At 39.8% G+C, this 18,303-nt stretch overlaps 1 protein-coding gene across 4 annotated transcripts in view; it reads right to left on the reverse strand.

Moving 5' to 3' along the window:
* The window catches only part of adcy2a (adenylate cyclase 2a), a 110,961-nt gene extending 95,718 nt beyond the window's left edge, over positions 1-15,243 (reverse strand). For 3 of the 4 annotated variants that reach the window (XM_039806466.1, XM_039806464.1, XM_039806465.1), the window contains exon 1: positions 14,863-15,241. In XM_039806466.1, the coding sequence (XP_039662400.1) occupies positions 14,863-14,921 (59 nt within the window). In that variant the 5' untranslated portion in view covers positions 14,922-15,241. Of the gene's footprint in view, positions 1-14,862 lie in introns of all 4 variants that reach the window. The other variant, XM_039806467.1, reaches the window with a different exon arrangement.
* Positions 15,244-18,303: the final 3,060 nt, after the last annotated feature.

The raw sequence follows: 18,303 nt of genomic DNA on the forward strand, positions 1-18,303 counted from the left end.
TAAGTCAATATATTACGATACTAAGCCAATATATTGAGATTAAGTCAATATTTTATAGTTTCTCATTACTTTGATATTCTTTGTTTATATTCTGAGATACTGAGTCAATATATTGAGATACTAATTCAATATTTTGACCAGAGGTAGTGGTGACTTGAACTTATACTATATCTAAAATAATTTTGTAGACATAACAATGGATTTTGCCACTAAATGTTGGTGTCAACGTGTGTTTTTTTCTTTCTACAATTTCACTTACCGCAACGGACCTTTTAAAAGGTGTAGCTACTTTACAGTTGATTATTACCTGATATTTAATCCGCTACAAACAAGTAGCGGGACCAGCTAGTAACGTTACGAGGCAGAGAGCCAGCCGTCAAGAGTCAAATTAACTTCATGCTTCATCCGCACAAAGCACACTTCTATCGCCCGCAGTGACAGCTTTATTCGTTCGTTTTCTGTGAACGATGTGGGGACGGGGTAACGTTAAAGCGTAGTTAGCATGCTAACGTTAGCTAACTAACACCGGCTGCCTGGCTTGTTGGTTCCGCGGTGCTTTCATGCTGTATCGCTTACAGAGAAGGCAGAAACAGCTGAACAGTGGCTGGTCTAACGTCAGCGCGGTCCGGCTCTCCCGCTGCTGGGTCTAACATTAGTTAATGTATTTGTTTCAAATCGGTAAAGTAAAATCTGTAACATAAACGGAATGAGTGACACATAATAACGCATATAATGCTTCATCCACACAAAGCACATTGCTATCGCCACGAGTGACTTCTGTTTTCAGCTTGTTTTCTGTGAACAATGTGGCGAGGAGGTAACGTTAATGGAGTTAGCACGCTAACACCGGCTAGCTCGCCGGCTTTCATGCTGCTTCGCTTGAGAATGCGCTGAACAGCGGGCTGGGTCTAACGTTAGCGGCCCGCAACGCCGCCCCGGATTGTGGGGTAAAATATGTATTTGTTTCAATTCTGTAACATTGACGAAATGAGTGGCACATAACGTGAACTAACATGGCATTTTGTTTTGTTTGAGTTTTAACTTGTCCAGTGGGGCAAGTAAATTTCTCTTCCACTTGTCCTACAAAAAATCCACTTGTCCCGGACAAGCGGACAAGCCTTAATGTCGAGCCCTGGTCTCCCGCCCACTTTTCACCGCAGAGTTGCCAGAAAGCTGCTACAAGCCAGGCTAAAGCTAATATAGTTAGCCTAAAGAAACAAGGTCTCCGTCTCAACTAAAGTTACGGTTCGGAGCCGCGAAGCTGGAAATGTAACACTAATCTACAACAGAAGTCTGTAGAGGTCGACCGATTCATCGGTTTTGCCGATTAATCGGCACCGATAGTTGATTGGTGGAACTATCGTTATCGGCAAAAATATATACCGATAGTTTTTCTGGTTGCGTCCGTTGCTGGAGCGGCTGAGAAGCGCGCGCTGTCATTCAGTACACAGTACGTGAGAGCTGAGAAGGGTCTGCTGGCATCATGCATTACAATAGCGGCCTCTAGAGCAGGGGCGGTGTGTTCATTAGGGCGATATGGGCGACTCTCATGTAAAATCTTTTTTTTTCAAATATCAGAGCTTTCAATACAATCTCTATGGTTTCTGGGAGGGCTTGCACTTACGCGCTTTCGTCATACATAACCATGAACATAACTAAGAAAAGAGCGGGTAGCAGCATCAATCAATTCACGTACTACTGTCAAGATGGCTAGCGTTCAGTGCAACTCGATTGTCTCTTTGAAAGAAGTTACTTTTAGTCGCCGAACAAATCAAGATATATTGGCAACGAAACAATTAGGACCTCCCAGACCAAATTTAACAATTCAACAGGTTTCTACTAAAGGGGGAAAAGTCCTACACCCGAGGATTTTCCAAAAATTGGTACGAACGAAAAACCTGGCTAGCAGGCTGCGATGTAGCTAATACAGTCTTCTGCTACCCCTGCTTACTCTTTCACCCTGAAGGCGGCACGGCAGACAGCACCGCTTGGACAGCGACTGGTGTAACGGACATGCACCATCTTTCAGAAAAGATTAAGAAACATGAGCTGCCAAAGACCCACATGGATAGCTGTTTGAGATTGTCTGCTTTGGGGAGAGTGAACATTGCCACTCAACTGGATGAGGGATACAGTCTAGCTGTCCCGTCACAACGATGAGGTTAGCAAGAACCGCCACATCCTCAGCTGGCTACCAGTGTTTGAATTTAGTGTCGGAGTGTTTGAGTTAGCTTTGCGAGGCAAAGATGAAACTGAGGGCTCCACCAACCCTGGTATTTTTCTTGGACTTGTCAACTTTGTGGCACAGTTAGATGAGGTGTTTGATGACCATCTTAAAAATGCTAAAGCTTTCAAGGGCACATCAAAGACCATTCAAAACGAGCTACTGGAGTGTATGCTAGCGGTCGTGAGGGAACATATTGTGGAGGAGGTGAAGTTGGCGAACTGCATTTGTGTTTGAAATTACATTATTCTCATTATATATGGCCAGTGGTGTAATCTAGCTTACTTTATATACTATGTGTACTGTACAGTGGTGCTCAAGTGTATGAACACATGCTAAAGTTGACTAAAAAGAGGAATACAAAAAAAATCATCTTTTGGAAATTGATCTTAATGCCTTCATTAAAAAAAGTTGGAAAATCCAACCTTCAAGGACACCAATTTTCTTTTTTCTTTTATTCCTCTTTTTAGTCAACTTTAGCATGGGCTCATAAACTTATGAGCACCACTGTGCTGAACATCCATCCTAGGTGAGACACAAAGGCTAACTTAAACACTAAAGACTTTATGCATCCCTGCCCATTTTAAGTGGCACTGAAGTATTTGTAATATACATGGATATATTGCATATACCTGTGCATCACATATAGACTACAGTACTGTACATAGCCTAACAAACACATTGGTCTGTTTGCCTTCAGGGACTCCTCTCAACAGCAGCTGCAAGAAGCAACAGGAGCCAAAAGACCCAGAACAGCTTTGAGAGAAGAGGAGAAGCAAAGGCTGTCTGAAGAGGTCTCCAACACCATCCTGGATCACACCAAAGAAAGGTTCTCTTTCTCTGGCCACCTTGTGAGTGCTACCTTACTGCAAGCAGATATGTTTGAAAGGTACTGCCATTCATTTCCTGATGAGGCTCTGAATGCCACTGTGAATGCATACCCCATGCTGAGCAAGGCAAAGCTCAAGACAGAACTCTCTCTGATCTATGAGAATCCTGAATTCAAGGGCTGCTGTGGTGCACTGGCACTGTACCAGGTTCTCATGAGCTACAACCTCCAGGAGACGTTCTCTGAGACTGTGACTCTGTTGAACATCCTCATAACTACTCCCATGACAACAGCTGAAGCTGAGAGATGTTTCTCAACTTTGACACGAGTTAAGACATTCCTGCGAAATTCAATGGGCCAGGAACGTCTGAATGCACTGGCCATGCTTTCCATGGAGAGAACTAGTCCTCAACATGCCTGATTTCAATGAGAAAGTAATTGGCCGCTTTGCTGCATTGAAAGAGAGAAGAGCACAGTTTCAGTACAAGTAATGTAGCCTCTCTCCCTCTTGTCCCTCCCTGTCTGTCTCTTTAACACACACACACACACACACACACACACACACACACACACACACACACACACACACACACACACACACACACACACACACACACACACAAGTTCACAGTTGATGTTGTTTTAAATAGTTATTTTTCATTCAAAAAAAAAGTAAAAAAAAAAAAATCTGTTCATGTTCATTTTTACAAATCTATACAATTGGCCAGAATATGGTTGTTCATATTTACAAATCTATACAGTTGGCCAGAATATGGTTGTTCATATTTACAAATCTATAGAACTGGCCAGAATATGGTTGTTCATATTTACAAATCCATACAAATGGCCAGAATATGGTTGTTCATATTTACAAATCTATACAAATGGCCAGAATATGGTTGTTCATTTTTACAAAGCCATACAGATAGCTGTGTTTAACTTTCCTAGAAATTATTTTCAAATGCTGTTTTCAGGCAAAATGTCTATCACTGTTCATGTTCATTTTCACAAATCTATACAAGAGGGCAGAATATGGAAGTCTACAAATTGCTTATTACCAATAACTTGCATCAATTTTTTCAGTAGCTTCTATCAAAAGCTCCTGCTTGCTTGTTGTGAATTTTGCTCAGGTGCACATATTTCCAATTCAACCATGAGGCCTTTTTTTAAGTAAGTAATGTGTATATCAGAATTATTTAGTTAAACTTAGCAGCACCTCATCATTCTGGTTTGGTCTTCAATGTGTAAAGCCGAGATGCCCAGACCACACTAGGTCAAGCCTCACTTGTTCATTCCCCTATTTGGGACAACGTTACTTTGCTTTTATTAAGTAGCACTTTGGTCATATCCTACATTCCAGAAAATGTAGTTCTAAAGATCCACTTCTCTCAACAATTTGTCTACTTGTTATTGCCATGCTGTTACTATTTATTGTTTAAAGTGGGGATTTCCCTTTTACTCTAAAACATTATTAGGCTGCACTACCTTTGAAATGTTGTAAATGTGGTAAAAGCTCTTGCTGATCCTGCAATCTGAACAAATACCAAGATGCTGTATTTTCAGCTGATATTTCATTTGTTTATGGAAATGCATATTGTTTATGCACCAATCACAATCAGTGTTGATTAATGTATTAAACAACCAAAGCAGGCCCCGCTAGTCAACTACAACCTGAAATTCAGAGGAAGCAACATGCATGCATTAATATGATTGACTACAGCCTGGATTAAAAGTATTATGTGAATGCAATGGTGTCATGTGAGTCAACCAGGTAATTTAACTACCTAATGCCCCTCTCCAAAATCACTTCAGAAGAGTAGTCACTTGCTTTTGTGTTTGTAAAGCATTAAAGTTCAACAAAGAATGGTTCACATAAGAACATTTCCTTAATGTTCTGTGTAGATGCACTCCCCTACAAAATCACCCCAGTAGTTGAGAATTTATTATTTCCAAATAGAGCTATTTATGTCACCTCGTCAAAATTAGTCTTTTTTTCATATCGCAATATATATCGTAGGGGGAAAAAATATCGCAATGTCAGTTTTTTTCCCCATTATTGTGCAGCCTTAGTACCTATCCTTTCCAGCACCACATTCTTTTCACTCTTTCCTCTTCTTCATCATCACTCTCTACACGTCATTGTACAATTTCTTTCACCTCTTTCTTCTCCGCCTTCACCTCTTATTTTATAGTCACACATTTCCCTTGCCTATTTTCCACCAGTATCCTTCCTCTGGTATTACATTACAATCTTCATCTTCCCTTCCTCCCCCTCCTCTCTTCCTTTAGCCTCGACTCATTCTCCTCCTCCGTGAAGGCCGTCTCTAAGCTCTTATTCCTGCCCCGAGGAGCTAGGATCGCGCATCGAGGAGGGATCTCCGAGGAGCTATGACTGAGGATCAGGGTTTTTCCTGGCTCAGAATGGGCCTTTGGGAATTAGGAGCGACTTCATTTCGTGGGCACCTGGGTAGCTCAACTGGTAGAGCGCGCGGCCATATAGGTTCACTTCTCGACGCAGCCATGTGTTCGACTCTGACCTTTGGCCCTTTGCTGCATTTCATTCCCCCTTTCATCTCTTGTCTTCAGCGATCCTAGAAATATAAAGGCCTAGAATGCCCAAAACATAATCTTTAAAAAAAAGACTTCATTTGCTGCATTCGGATACATTTTTAGGTACCAATTTATGGTGAAAACAAACATTCTGGAGGCAGGTAACAATTCAAAATGTAAAATATAGTGGAATATAATGCAGTAAGAAGGCTTTCCCATCCAGGACCTGGACCTAGAACACTTAACCCCAAAGTCCAGTTTGTTTAATTAATATGAACAGGACTTGACGGTAACTTTTTTCCCAAGGAGCACTTTTTTCTGCTCCTACATTAAAATCTTTAGTAGTAACTTACATGAACTGCTGTTACTGTTGTAGCTTATTTGTACATAATACAATTGTGTTAAGAATGCAAAACGTAAAAATTTACGATGGTATTACTGTATTTGTCCTATGTAATTTGTTGTATCGAAGAGAAATTGACATTTACCTCAAAATAATGAACAGCTCCTATACTTTTCACCTTTTTTTTTTGCTTCACGGGGGGGACTTGTGAAATATTTTGCCGCTTCCCTGTCTTTCATTGCAGCCAAACACGCAACAGATGGGCATTTTTTCAGTGATTTATGTCATTTTTTAAATAATTGATTACATTTTTCCACTATTCTCTGCACTATGTCAATGGGAATCAGATGAATGTTGGTATCAAACATGGAGTCCACGAAACACGTGACCACCTCGGAACCAATCGCAGAACGGGATAGCTCAGAACATTTGGGGTTCCAGGGGTTGTGTTTGTGCGATAGACTACAGACTCTGTACTACATTTAACAGTTATTTATTAAAAACTAAATATTAAATTTAAATAATATATATTTAATAAATTATATCCATCCATCCATCCATCCATCCATCTATCTATCTGCCAACCAACCAACCACTTGGCAAGTAAATGTTTGTACCAAAATAGTTCTCTTTTTCAGTCTTCATTTTGGCGAAGGTGCAGCTACTTTCTTCTGTTGCTCTGCAGTCTGCATGTCGGAGCTTCGCGGGGGATGGGCCGACACACGCACACACACAAACACTGGCGCACACACCAGACGCCAGCCACCACGTCACTTGTGTTTACTGATAGCTATCGTTTACATCAGGCTAATTAATTAGCTAGTAAGTGGCAATTTTTGGCAGCCAGTCAACGAGTAATCGTATTAAATTATCGTGATTTCAATATTGTCCGAAATAATCGCGATTATTTTTTTTCCATAATCAAGCAGCCCTAGCGGATATCGCTCATATACATTTTATTTATTTATTTATTTTTGATGATGTAGTTAAGGCGGCAGGCGTGTGTTGCTTAGGTGGCTGCCTTAGCTGCAAAGTGCTGCAGAAAACCCTGGACATCTCATCCCTCTAAAACACATTATCTCATTTCCCTCTGCTAACATTAGATAGACAGATTCCACTCAACACACAGTGTGACATAATTTACATATGTGGTTTGGTACAATAATTACTACTTCTTACTTTGTGGAATGTTATATTAAAATAAATATGTGGCGCTGTTATTTACTTCTGTGCTAAGGTGATAAGACCAGGGTCAAAAATAGACTGCGAGGGAAGAAGAAAGCAGTGAGATGAATGCAAACACATTTGCACAACAGGTAGTTAAGCAGCTGGCAGATATTGACCTATTCCGGGTTAAGTGGAGGTCAAGGAAAAACACACTCTCTCTTTCCATAGAGAGTGTTTGCTTTATGTAGCCTTAGGGCTGCAGCTATCGATTATTTTAGTAATCGAATATTCTACCGATTATTCCATTGATTAATCCAGTAATCGGATAAGAAATACTTAGTAAGAAATACTTAGTAAACAGCAATAGTAAATATTTATTATTGCTGTTTACTAAAAAAAAAAAGGATATTCAAAAGACAGAATATACAAAAGACAGGTTTCTTTTTTTAGAAAAAGCTAAATTTTTTTATTACCAAATTCCAAGACCCTTAAAAAAAAAAATAAAAATGTACATTTTTGGTGGCCCAAATGTAAATCTTTTTCGCCCCCTTCCCCTTCTTGCCTCTGGCTCTTCGCACTGGATATGCAAAAGAGCTGTTCACTAACCAGAGGGTAAATGTGACTGTACAAAGCTTACAGCAGGTCCATTCAACTATACTTTTCTTGGGGACACATTTTCAGAAGGCTAATACACAGTGAGGAGAAACAATAAAAAATGCAGACATCACCGAAACAATACGGCCGAAATGTTGTGATGACGCAAACAGAAACCGCGACCTGCATGTGTGTCAGTACCCGATCCGTTCCACCTGCAAAGCATCTCCTAAGCAAAGAGGTTGAGACGGACCACGGAGTGAAAACAATGAAAAGTACGCTCTTAGTCTGTCAGCACACGTTTCAGTGAGATCTATTCGGATCTTCTGCACTTCATCGCGACTGTACTTGATCCGCGTTATAAAGACCATTACTTGGATGCGGAAATAAAGCAGAGCGCACGAGATATGATCCAGGCCGCGATGGATACGGAGAACCCGCGTGGAGACGGAGACGGAGCAGCGCCCAGCGCAGGAGGAGATCAGAGCGCAGAAAAAAAGACTTGTCTCTCTGCACCAGATGAGGGGCATGCACCCTCGTTGTCTGATATGTTCAGTGAAATCCTGCAAGAAAGTGCCTCAAATAATAATAATAATAATAACAATAATAGGTAAGCTATTCTGTTCTTAGGCTACTATATACTGTATGCGACTATCAGATTGTAGCCATATTTCTGCTAGATATTTTTTTAATTAAACTTTAATATTAATTTATACAATTGCAATGCCTTGATTTTAGTAAAGTTAGTACACAGTCATAGCCATAAATGCAATGGTACTAATAATTGGCATAATTTCTTTCGGTGTTTCGGTTTTCGGTCTTGGTTTCCTCTTTTTCGGTTTCGGCCAAGAATTTTCATTTCGGTGCATCCCTAATGATGACATCATTCACGTGCATATAAAGTGGCCATGTTGAGGGAAGGAGCCGGTTTGTCTCCGGCAGCAGCTACATTTCCAAAGATTTGTGAACTAATAAACAGACTACAAACCAACAGCTTTAATTTTAGCTTAAAACATCGCTGTTAGCAGAGTAGCATGCTGTAGGCTAGTTGTGTAAAACAGCGCGGTGGACGAGAGCAGGAATGGAACGGATGAGTACACTGGGTGTTTTCTACTGAGATGATGTAGCAGCATGTTTGCAGCTTAAAATGATCCCAAACTTTCTGTCGTTTTCTCTCGCCTGTCTCTTCTCTTAGCCCCCTCACTATTTTCGTCTTCCTTCATTTGTAATCTGGGCCGTCTGTCTTGTGTCCACAGAAGCGTCAACCTGTTATGTGCTAGTATTGCGCTAGTAATAATCCTCCGTGCGGAAACAGTGAGCCGTGCAACCTTAATTACATTGATTTAACGAAGCTTCGAGGCAAAGAATTTTGCTTCGAGGTTTTTTTGTAATCGAATTATTCGAGTTTTTTCGAGGAATCGTTTCAGCCCTATGTTGCCTACTGTACGCCACCCACACAAACCCCAATTCCAATTAAGTTGGGACGTTATGTAAAACATAAATAAAAACAGAATACAATTATTTGCAAATCATTTTAAACCTACATTCAATTGAATGCACTACAAAGACAAGATATTTAATGTTCAAACTGATAAACTTTGTTCAAAAAAAGCTGGGACATGGGCAACAAAAGACAAGAAACAAAAAGTTGAGGAATGCTCAAAAAACGCCTGTTTGGAACATTCCACAGGTGAACTGGAAACAGGCGAGTGTCATGATTGGGTATAAAAGAATAGAGGTCGAACGATTGTGGATTTTACCGATACCGATAGCTAGGTTGGGTCGTATTTGCCGATAACCGATTAATAAACCGATAGTATTTAGAATTGATACTGGATAAAACAGTTGACAAAATACATACATTTTTTCAAAAAAAGTCCAGACACTATTGCCAATAATCAAAATAATAATGTCATATTTATTGATATTACACCCACAGCAATGCTACACAAGCATGTGTGTTGTCTAAAACAGTTCTCCTACATATTTGGAGTCATCCAGTGCAAAAATAAACATAATGAGCATTATAATTCATATAAAAGGACAAACTATTTACATTTTCTTCAAAAAAGGCCCAAATGTATGCCAAATCTCAAAACAGTGATGCCATTCTTCTCTGTAGAACGGGCCTTTTTTGAAGAAATGTAAATAGTTTGTCCTTTATATGAATTATAATGCTCATTCACTGGATAGACCTACAACCAATCAGAGCAACGGAACTCAACGCAACTGTCAGAACCAGAACTCAACACTGTGTATCGTCTCCATAGCAACCACTCTTTGCACAATGCATTCGTTCTAACTTCTGACTTTTAGACTTTTTTGAAGCTGGATATATCATTTGTTGCGTGTAAATATAAATGTGGATAACGTTAGTGATAGTGACATGCTTGCTACAGTCACATTTATAGAGATGAATCGGCGAAAACACGTTTTATTTCAATGAGTCACGGCTTTGTTCTACCGTCGCTGGGCGCTCACTCTCTTCACTCACTCTCTATCTCGCTCCACCATATAACGCTACCGTGCTTTCGGGCAGTTGTTGATGCTCCTCCGCTGAGGATTTTAAAATGAATGCGCTGTCGATTCCACACATCTCAATTCTCCAGCGGCAGCCACTAGACGGATCGTGGACGATTTGGGTCGGACTTGCTTTTATTTTTGTCAGTGTTTAACCGCTTGACGTAAGTTAGCCTACTACTAATGTTTAGCGTCATCTCAGCCTCGAAAGCAAACAAACATACTGTTGTGCTGTTCTTTCTCTACTAATGGCGCATCTATTTAACAAATTAATAACTTTATAATGATATGACAAATTGTACTGTATACATACCTTTTTGCTGTCGATGCTTTAAACGCCCATCTGATGTCAGCCTTCTCCGCACAGCATGTGCTCTCCGTGCAGCGCGCAGTAACACGTGTCGAAAATAAACAACACGAGGCATCAGTGACAGTTTTTATTTCGCCTCTAGAGGCCGCTATTGAAATGCATGATGCCAGCAGACACTTCTCAGCTCTCGTGTACTGTGTAATGAATGACAGCGCGCGCTTCTCAGCCGCTCCAGCAACGGACGCAACCAGGAAAAACTATCGGTTAGGGCTGGGCGATATATCGATATAAACAAATATATCGATATATTTTTAAATGAGATATGGAATTAGACCATATCGCATATATCGATATAGTTCAAATGTGATCCTTGCTCCCATAGATATGTCGCCGTGAGGTTCTAAACATACGTCAAAACCCGCCGCCATCTTGGAACAGGGGGCCGAAGCATTCAGATCAACGCTAAAGATGCCGGACTTTTGTACTGCTTAATTATGTTCGATAGAGAAATGAAAAGAACAAACAGCAATGGATAACATTTAACAGGTGACAATGTGTTTTATGATTATATATGCCGCCGACCAGCAATCTGAGCTCCGGCGTGGCGGAAGCGGAGAGAGCCCGTGGCCGGCCGCAGCGTCTCTTCCCGGGCAAAAACACAGCTTCGCCTCGCTGGTGCGCGGTCCCCGCTGATCCAGATCGGACCAGCCAAAGACAGAGTTGTGACCGGTAGGATCTTACACGTAGTCAGGGACGAACTGTACATGTGGATCTGCGGAAAGTTCCACTAAGTTTGCCGCGGCGGCGGGCGGAAAGAAGCTACAGCGGGGCAGCGACCGTCTGCGGCTGCAGGATCTGGAGCTCAGTGCCCGTTAAAATTACATGTAACGCATAAATACATACAGAAATAAATAGTGGAGGAATGAGCCTGGACATTTCAGTCTGTTTAAACTTCACCTTGAAGCAGAAACTCTTAGTTCAGAAGGGTGAAGTTTCCGTTTGGACTCAGTTCTGTGAACCGATCATAATAAATTTCTTTGTTTTGTAGTCGATAGTTCATCTTAAATTTATATAAGTGGAAGCAGTATCAAGTGGAAGAATGGGACTATAACCTAGGCTTACAGGCATGAGGCATTACATTTTGAACAAAGTAGATTATATTAATATCTAAAGCTTAATTGACCTTTGGAACGAATCACAAATAGCCTATGGAGCTTTGATTTCAAAAAAGGTACTCCTGTTATACAGTATTTAGGTTTACATTTTATTGTTATTTGAACAGCTGAGCATTTAATCATGAACCAGGTGAAGAAACCGGTTTATTATTTATTTGATTTTGCAATTGTTTCTATGAAACTACTTGTGACATGTCATATTTGATTTGGGCTTTGACTGAACATTTGCTCTCACTTCGCGGAAAAAAATATCGGGATATATATCGTATATCGATATTCAGCCAAAATATATCGGGATATGACTTTTGGTCCATATCGCCCAGCCCTACTATCGGTATGGATTTTTGCCGATAACGATAGTTCCACCAATCAACTATCGGTGCCGATTAATCGGCAAAACCAATGAATCGGTCAACCTCTATAAAAGAAGCATCCCCAAAAGGTCGTTCACAAGCATGGATGGGGCAAGGTTCACCAATTTGTGAACAACCATGTAAGGAAATATTCCAACAGTTTAACGAAAATGTTTCTTAACGTACAATTGCAAAGAATTTAGGGATTTTATCATCTACAATCCATAGTAGGGGGTGCACGATTCAGAAAATGTCACGATTCCATTCAATATCGATTTTTAGGCTCAAGATTGGATTCAAAATCGATTTTCGATTCAAAAACTATTCACAGTATGTAAATGTAGTTACTTTTCCCATGTGATTGCAGTAGACATAACATTTAAAAATAATTTGGTAACACTTTACTTGAAGGAGTTGTCATTACAAAGACATCCCAAACAAATTTAATGTCAACTTGTCATGACCAAGACAACTTCTGGTAATGTCACTTTGATTAATGTCAACTTGTCATGACAAAAACCGAATGACACTTAATGACAGAAGTCATAAACGTTTATGACTTCTTCATAACGTTTATGACACGTTCATGATACGTCGATACCTTCAAGTAAAGTGTTACCAAACATTTTAATTAATAATCGATTTTGAATCGGTAGAGCTTGAATTGCGATACGAATAATTTTTTTTGCACACCCCTAATTCATAGTATCATCAAAAGATTGAGAGAATCTGGAGAAATCTCTGCACGTAACATTCACTGGCCGTGACCTTCGATCCCTCAGGTGGCACTCCATCAAAAACCGACATAATTCTGTAAAGCAGGGCTCAATGCTAACTTTTCAAAGTGGTTGCCGGCTTGGCAACCAGGCATCAGCTTTTGGTTGCCGAAATTGACAATACGGTTGCCAACTGTCTATATTTCGAGCAATTAATTTCTTATGCAACTATACCACACATTTTAATAATTAAACAATGAGATAATGGCTTGCAATATCATTTCCCATCTCTCTCAAATAGGGGTGCAACGGATCACAACACTCACGGTTCGGATCACGGTTTTGAGTCACGGATCGGATACATTTTTGGATCAGCACAAAGAAGGGGGGAATTTAAATGATTATTCAAAATGTGATAACTAACTTTTAGCAATAATTATTTCTTTCACCAGTAAATTGCTGTTAAAAGACAAAAACAGATTTGAGAAAAGGGTATTTTACAATAACTTTGAATGCACCACGAGGTTTACCAGTTTTAAGTAAATGCAACATTTAGTCCCGCCTTTTGTTGTTTTTCCGACAACAAGCAGTGACCAAGTGCTAGTTTCTCATAGCTTTAGCAGCAGGCGGTTGTACGTCCCACTGTTGGAATCCTCTACAGTGAAATACAGTGACACTTTTACACCGTTTAACTGTCATCATTTGAACCGTGTTGAATCCAGTTACTACTGTAGCTAACGGAAGGCTAACGTTACCTTCTGCCAAGTGTAACGTGTTATTAGTGTTTACTAGTGTGACGTGCAGCGATGTTTTTGTTGCCTCTAACGTCCGTTTCAGAGCATCAGAGAGCAGACATTTAAGTGGCACCGTAATGAGGGACCGAAATCCGCGTTGCTATTTCGTCCAGTAGATACCGGGCACCGGTGCCATATTAGCAAGTCAGCCAACGTGGTTGTGTTGGTCATTCTGGCACGAACAGCATGCCCAAGCTGATCTCACTAGTGTTAAATGGGGTTGAGGTCAGGACTGTGTTTTCTCACCTAAAACATTCTCAGAAGTGAATTTTGTGATGAATAAGATGGCGAAAATTGTTAAAATTGTCCCGTTGTTGGTCTGTCTATGTACCAGAAACCCGACTCTCGTTGAATGCCAAAATGAATGTTGGGATACGGGTGCTGCCAAGTTCATACAAGTTACCAACCAATGCATCCTCTGCAAAATGGCCACCAGTTTTTTTTAAAACTGACTTAAACTAATACACTAATAATAGTAGGGATCGCGTTCCACTCTTTTGAATAAGTAAGCGGTGTTTGAGCTAAACCATAACAATAAAATGAAAGCTCAATAAGTGTTATTTGTCAATATTATTGCAGTAGTTGTAACGTTGCGAGGTTTTGTTGTCCGGAGATTGTTTAAATACAAAGTGGTTATATTGTGGTTTTTATTTCTAGCTGTTATTTTGGAGCACTGCAGGTAGTGTTGCGCAAAACCAGCAAGAAAGCATCGTCTCAAACTGTTAACAGCGTTTTCTGTGCTTGTGAACTTGCGAGTTCATTGTTCCAAGAACAACCAGCAAGAACGTCCTCCCTAAGAACACAAGTCTGTTCTTTGCATTCTTGAGATTGAGAAAAAGTATAAGTTACCATGGCTGCTGGATTCTTGCAATATAATGAAATCACGCGAGAATCCGAATTGGAAAGTGACATTTTGAGAAAACATACCATTGTTTTGAAGTCTTTTTGTTTTTGAAGTATTTTGCAGGATATTTGTGGTGTTTTGCCTTTTGTGTGTGTGTTTTTGGATTTGTGTGTAGAGGTCAGAGAATATGAGGAATTCTTTCATGTGTCAACAATTCAGAAAAAACTAACTAATCAAGTACACCTGGGAAAAAAAAAAAAAATCTCAATTCAGTTAATTTAGCTACTCGGAGTAACTGTTGGTTTGACGTCAGACTCTTCTAAACAGCATTGACCACAAAATATTTCCTTCTCGTCAAAACAAAACCCCACACCTTGTGCTGTTCAGTGAAGAAAGTTCTTAACGTTAGTCAAAAAGTTAATTCAAATTATAAATTGTCTTACCTCGACGAAGGGAGGTACCAAGGTCGACCCCGTGTGTTTTTTTTCCAGTCATCATCCATACGATCCGTACTGCGCTCCCTCCCCAAAGGCTCATTGCAACACACGCTAAAACTTGCGCAGGTATCTTAGTAACGTTAGCTAGCTAGCTAGTTATGTGTGTGTTTGTATCGTGCTTACCTCACGATACAAACTTCTGAGAACAATTCGCGTTTTTTTTTTCTTTTCCGGTGAATGCCTTTGGATATGTTACACCGAAACTATGGTCTTCAAAACTTGAAGACAAAGTGAATGTAGCCTACATGAGGACGCGTAAGCTGCATTTGACATAACATTTGGCACACATCTCTCTTCTGGTCGGCACATGTTTTTCCAGAACTGTCTGACAGAGAGCGTGCATGCCCCAAACAAAAGGCAGTGATTGGCTGGCCTAGGCATGTGAGAGGGCTACGTGCACACCTATGGTAAAACCAAAACCAGAGGGCTCTGGGTAAAACCCTGTTTTTTTACTGTCTACGTACAAACCGTAAAAACCAATAGAACTGGAGTTACTACATGTAGTTTTTATTAAAAGGGCATTTTACCAACTTTTGAGGATTGTTCTCAGCAAGCACATGATGTGATACTGTAATATTAAATAAAGCAGCGTTTGCTATCCTCTGCATCCTGCACACATGTCCGCAACTTATACATGCAGACATTCCATACAATTGTATTTTGAAGAGAAATAAAGATTTTGGATCATTTTCACATGTTTTCATATTCAATCAATTTCATGTATCTCATTTGTATTCCACAACTTAAAGTCTACAGAGACTTAATTCTCTTGTTCTGGCTGTCTCCAAATCTCATTAACCTAGATCTTAAAATACACTTGGCTATTTTCAGACACTACAGTAATTGTAACCCCTCATTATCTGTGCATAGACATGTACCGTCATTTTGTCTAACTGAGAACTGTCTGTAGTTTTAGTTTAGTTTTTACCTTCTAGGCTATTTAAACCTATTATTTTGTATGCATGATTTTTAAAAACATCATCAGTGGAAAAACTGCAATTATCTGTGAGGATGAAATGAGTGAAAGGTTGTGTTTAATGGTCCTTGGGTTGACTGTGACTCTAAACTAGCCCAAGGTGTATTTAGCCTACAGTGCACTTGCCACTTGCAAGAGCACATGCACAAACACAAACACATCTTTCAATGTTGCTCTGCATATATAAATAAATATATATATATATAGATATATATATATAGATAATTCTTATATAAATTAATTAAATTTGCTCAAAGCTGAAGAGGAACAGACAAGCAATAAAGTTATTAAGTTGGGTCCATTTTGTCTTACTATCCATTTGTAATATTTTTGCAAGGTGGCTTATTTTATGATTTGTTACAAACTTTTCTTCTTCTGTATAATGTATTTATCCTTCCTGCATCAGGTTTCCTTGATGTGACAGCACAAATTTGTGCAGCAGGAGCCATAACCCCAACAAGGGACTCATTGACCTTCTTGTTTTACCACAGACAACCAAGCTGGTGGTTTCTTGTCTCTTCTGTGAAAGGTCCCTGAATGAGAGAAGATAAGAGAAGAGAAGAGTTCAAATGTACAAAAACATCTCAATTAAATTGTATTTGCTATGGGAAAGATAGGTGTGAGTATTTAAAGTCAGAGCAGGAGGAAGAAAGAATCAAAGAAGCATCGCATTAGGGGTGGAGATTTTCTTTTCCTGCTGCCATAATTTTCACACTGCTTCTCTTTGAAAATGACTTAAATTATTCACAGCTTCTCCTGGGTGAGAGGGGAAAAATGGCATTGATTCACAGTTCAGAAAGTGTGACACAATCTGCTTTAACCTTGGTCCACTTTTTGATCTCTAATTTACCCTTAACATCTAATTGGGGGCTCAATTTTCTTCCAATTCGGTCCCCTGTGAATTTTGATTACACTACCCTGTGGGAAGCTGAATCATTGACATTAATCGTAAAACACAAAATTGAGTATTTAAAAATAAAGAGTAAATGTGTGAAATTTAAAAGAATTAATGGCATGTGTGCGTTTCATTTTCTTTGTCGTTCTTTGAAATGGGAAGAGGGTAATGTGACAGCCTGAAGTACCTGCTCCACTGTGTGTTTGTGTGTGTGTGTCTTGACAGAATGACAACAGCTGGAGTGTGGTCATGGGACGTATCTTTCTCTTTCACTCACTCACTCCCTTTTTACTTCTTACATTGCACAAAGGGAGAGGCAATCAGCTGCTGCCCTTTACTATCTCCCTCCTCCACCATTATTCACTGTTCTTTATCTTCTAGTATCTGACACTCCTCTTCTTGCCTTTCTCTCGCTACCTCTCAATTTCATCAACCTTCTCCTTTTCTAATTTTCACTTATGGTACCCCCTTTGGCCACTGGCTGCAATAAATGCATGTGGATTCATCTTGTTGCTTGAAAATGAGTCCCACAGGGGGAAATTCCAATGACATTGAAAGCTTGATAATTATTGATTACTTAGCATTATTCCTTCTGGTCACCAGGTAAAATGCAGGTCAGATCAGTGTGCAACAACTCCCAAATGACAAATTATGTGAGTAGATTCTCCATCATTGTGGGGAAAAGGATAGAACATGCTCAGGTTAAGGCAACTATTTTTTATTATTTAAAAAACAAAACAAAGCTTAACTAAAAATGGGAACTATAAAGCAGAAAGCTTCTTCATAAGAAAAAAAAAATCAACTGTGCACACACTTGTGATTTCAATAACACATCGCTACTTGTTTCTACTTTTGGGTGCCAAAGCCAAAGCTCAGGCCAGTGGCTGCAAACAATGTGCTTGTGTGTGGCTTTCAAAATCCTTGCAGCAATGACAAAGCAATGACCCTGCACCAAATGCCATTGTGTGTTGGCTCCAAAAGAATCCCTTGGCTATGATGGTGGTTTCAATTGTTATAAAAATACACGCATACACACGAACATGTACTCTGCATGTCTAAATTTCTATCACCTGTGCATTCAATGAAGAAGTGGCGCTAGGACATTTTCTGGGAATGCCTGCTTTTCTGCTCCGGTTGTAGAGGGTTGGTTCCTTTTTCTAAAGGCATTGTATAGGAGATGCTTATCAGTGCACACGTACAATACACCTCTCGCCCCTGATAATCTAGTTGCCTTGGCAACGTGTATTTATAGTATTTGATGTTGCTACATGACCATCTTGGAGGGCAAGGAAAATACGAAACAGTTGTAGGAAATCAAATATCAGGTGTTTGAATTGAAGCAAAATCAAATACAACTACAGTTCCTACAAGAGGTACACTCGGGGGGGAATGGATAAAACGTCAGGAGAATAAACATAGACACCTTTTTTTTGAAGAAAGGTCAATCAGACTCATTAGGTCAAAAATAGCAGGTTTTTCTTTAAAGGCCCTAAGCATGTGAGGCACGTTACACAAA

The sequence above is a fragment of the Perca fluviatilis genome, chromosome 7 (assembly GCF_010015445.1).
Source record: "Perca fluviatilis chromosome 7, GENO_Pfluv_1.0, whole genome shotgun sequence".
In the NCBI taxonomy this organism is placed as follows: Eukaryota; Metazoa; Chordata; class Actinopteri; order Perciformes; family Percidae; genus Perca; species Perca fluviatilis.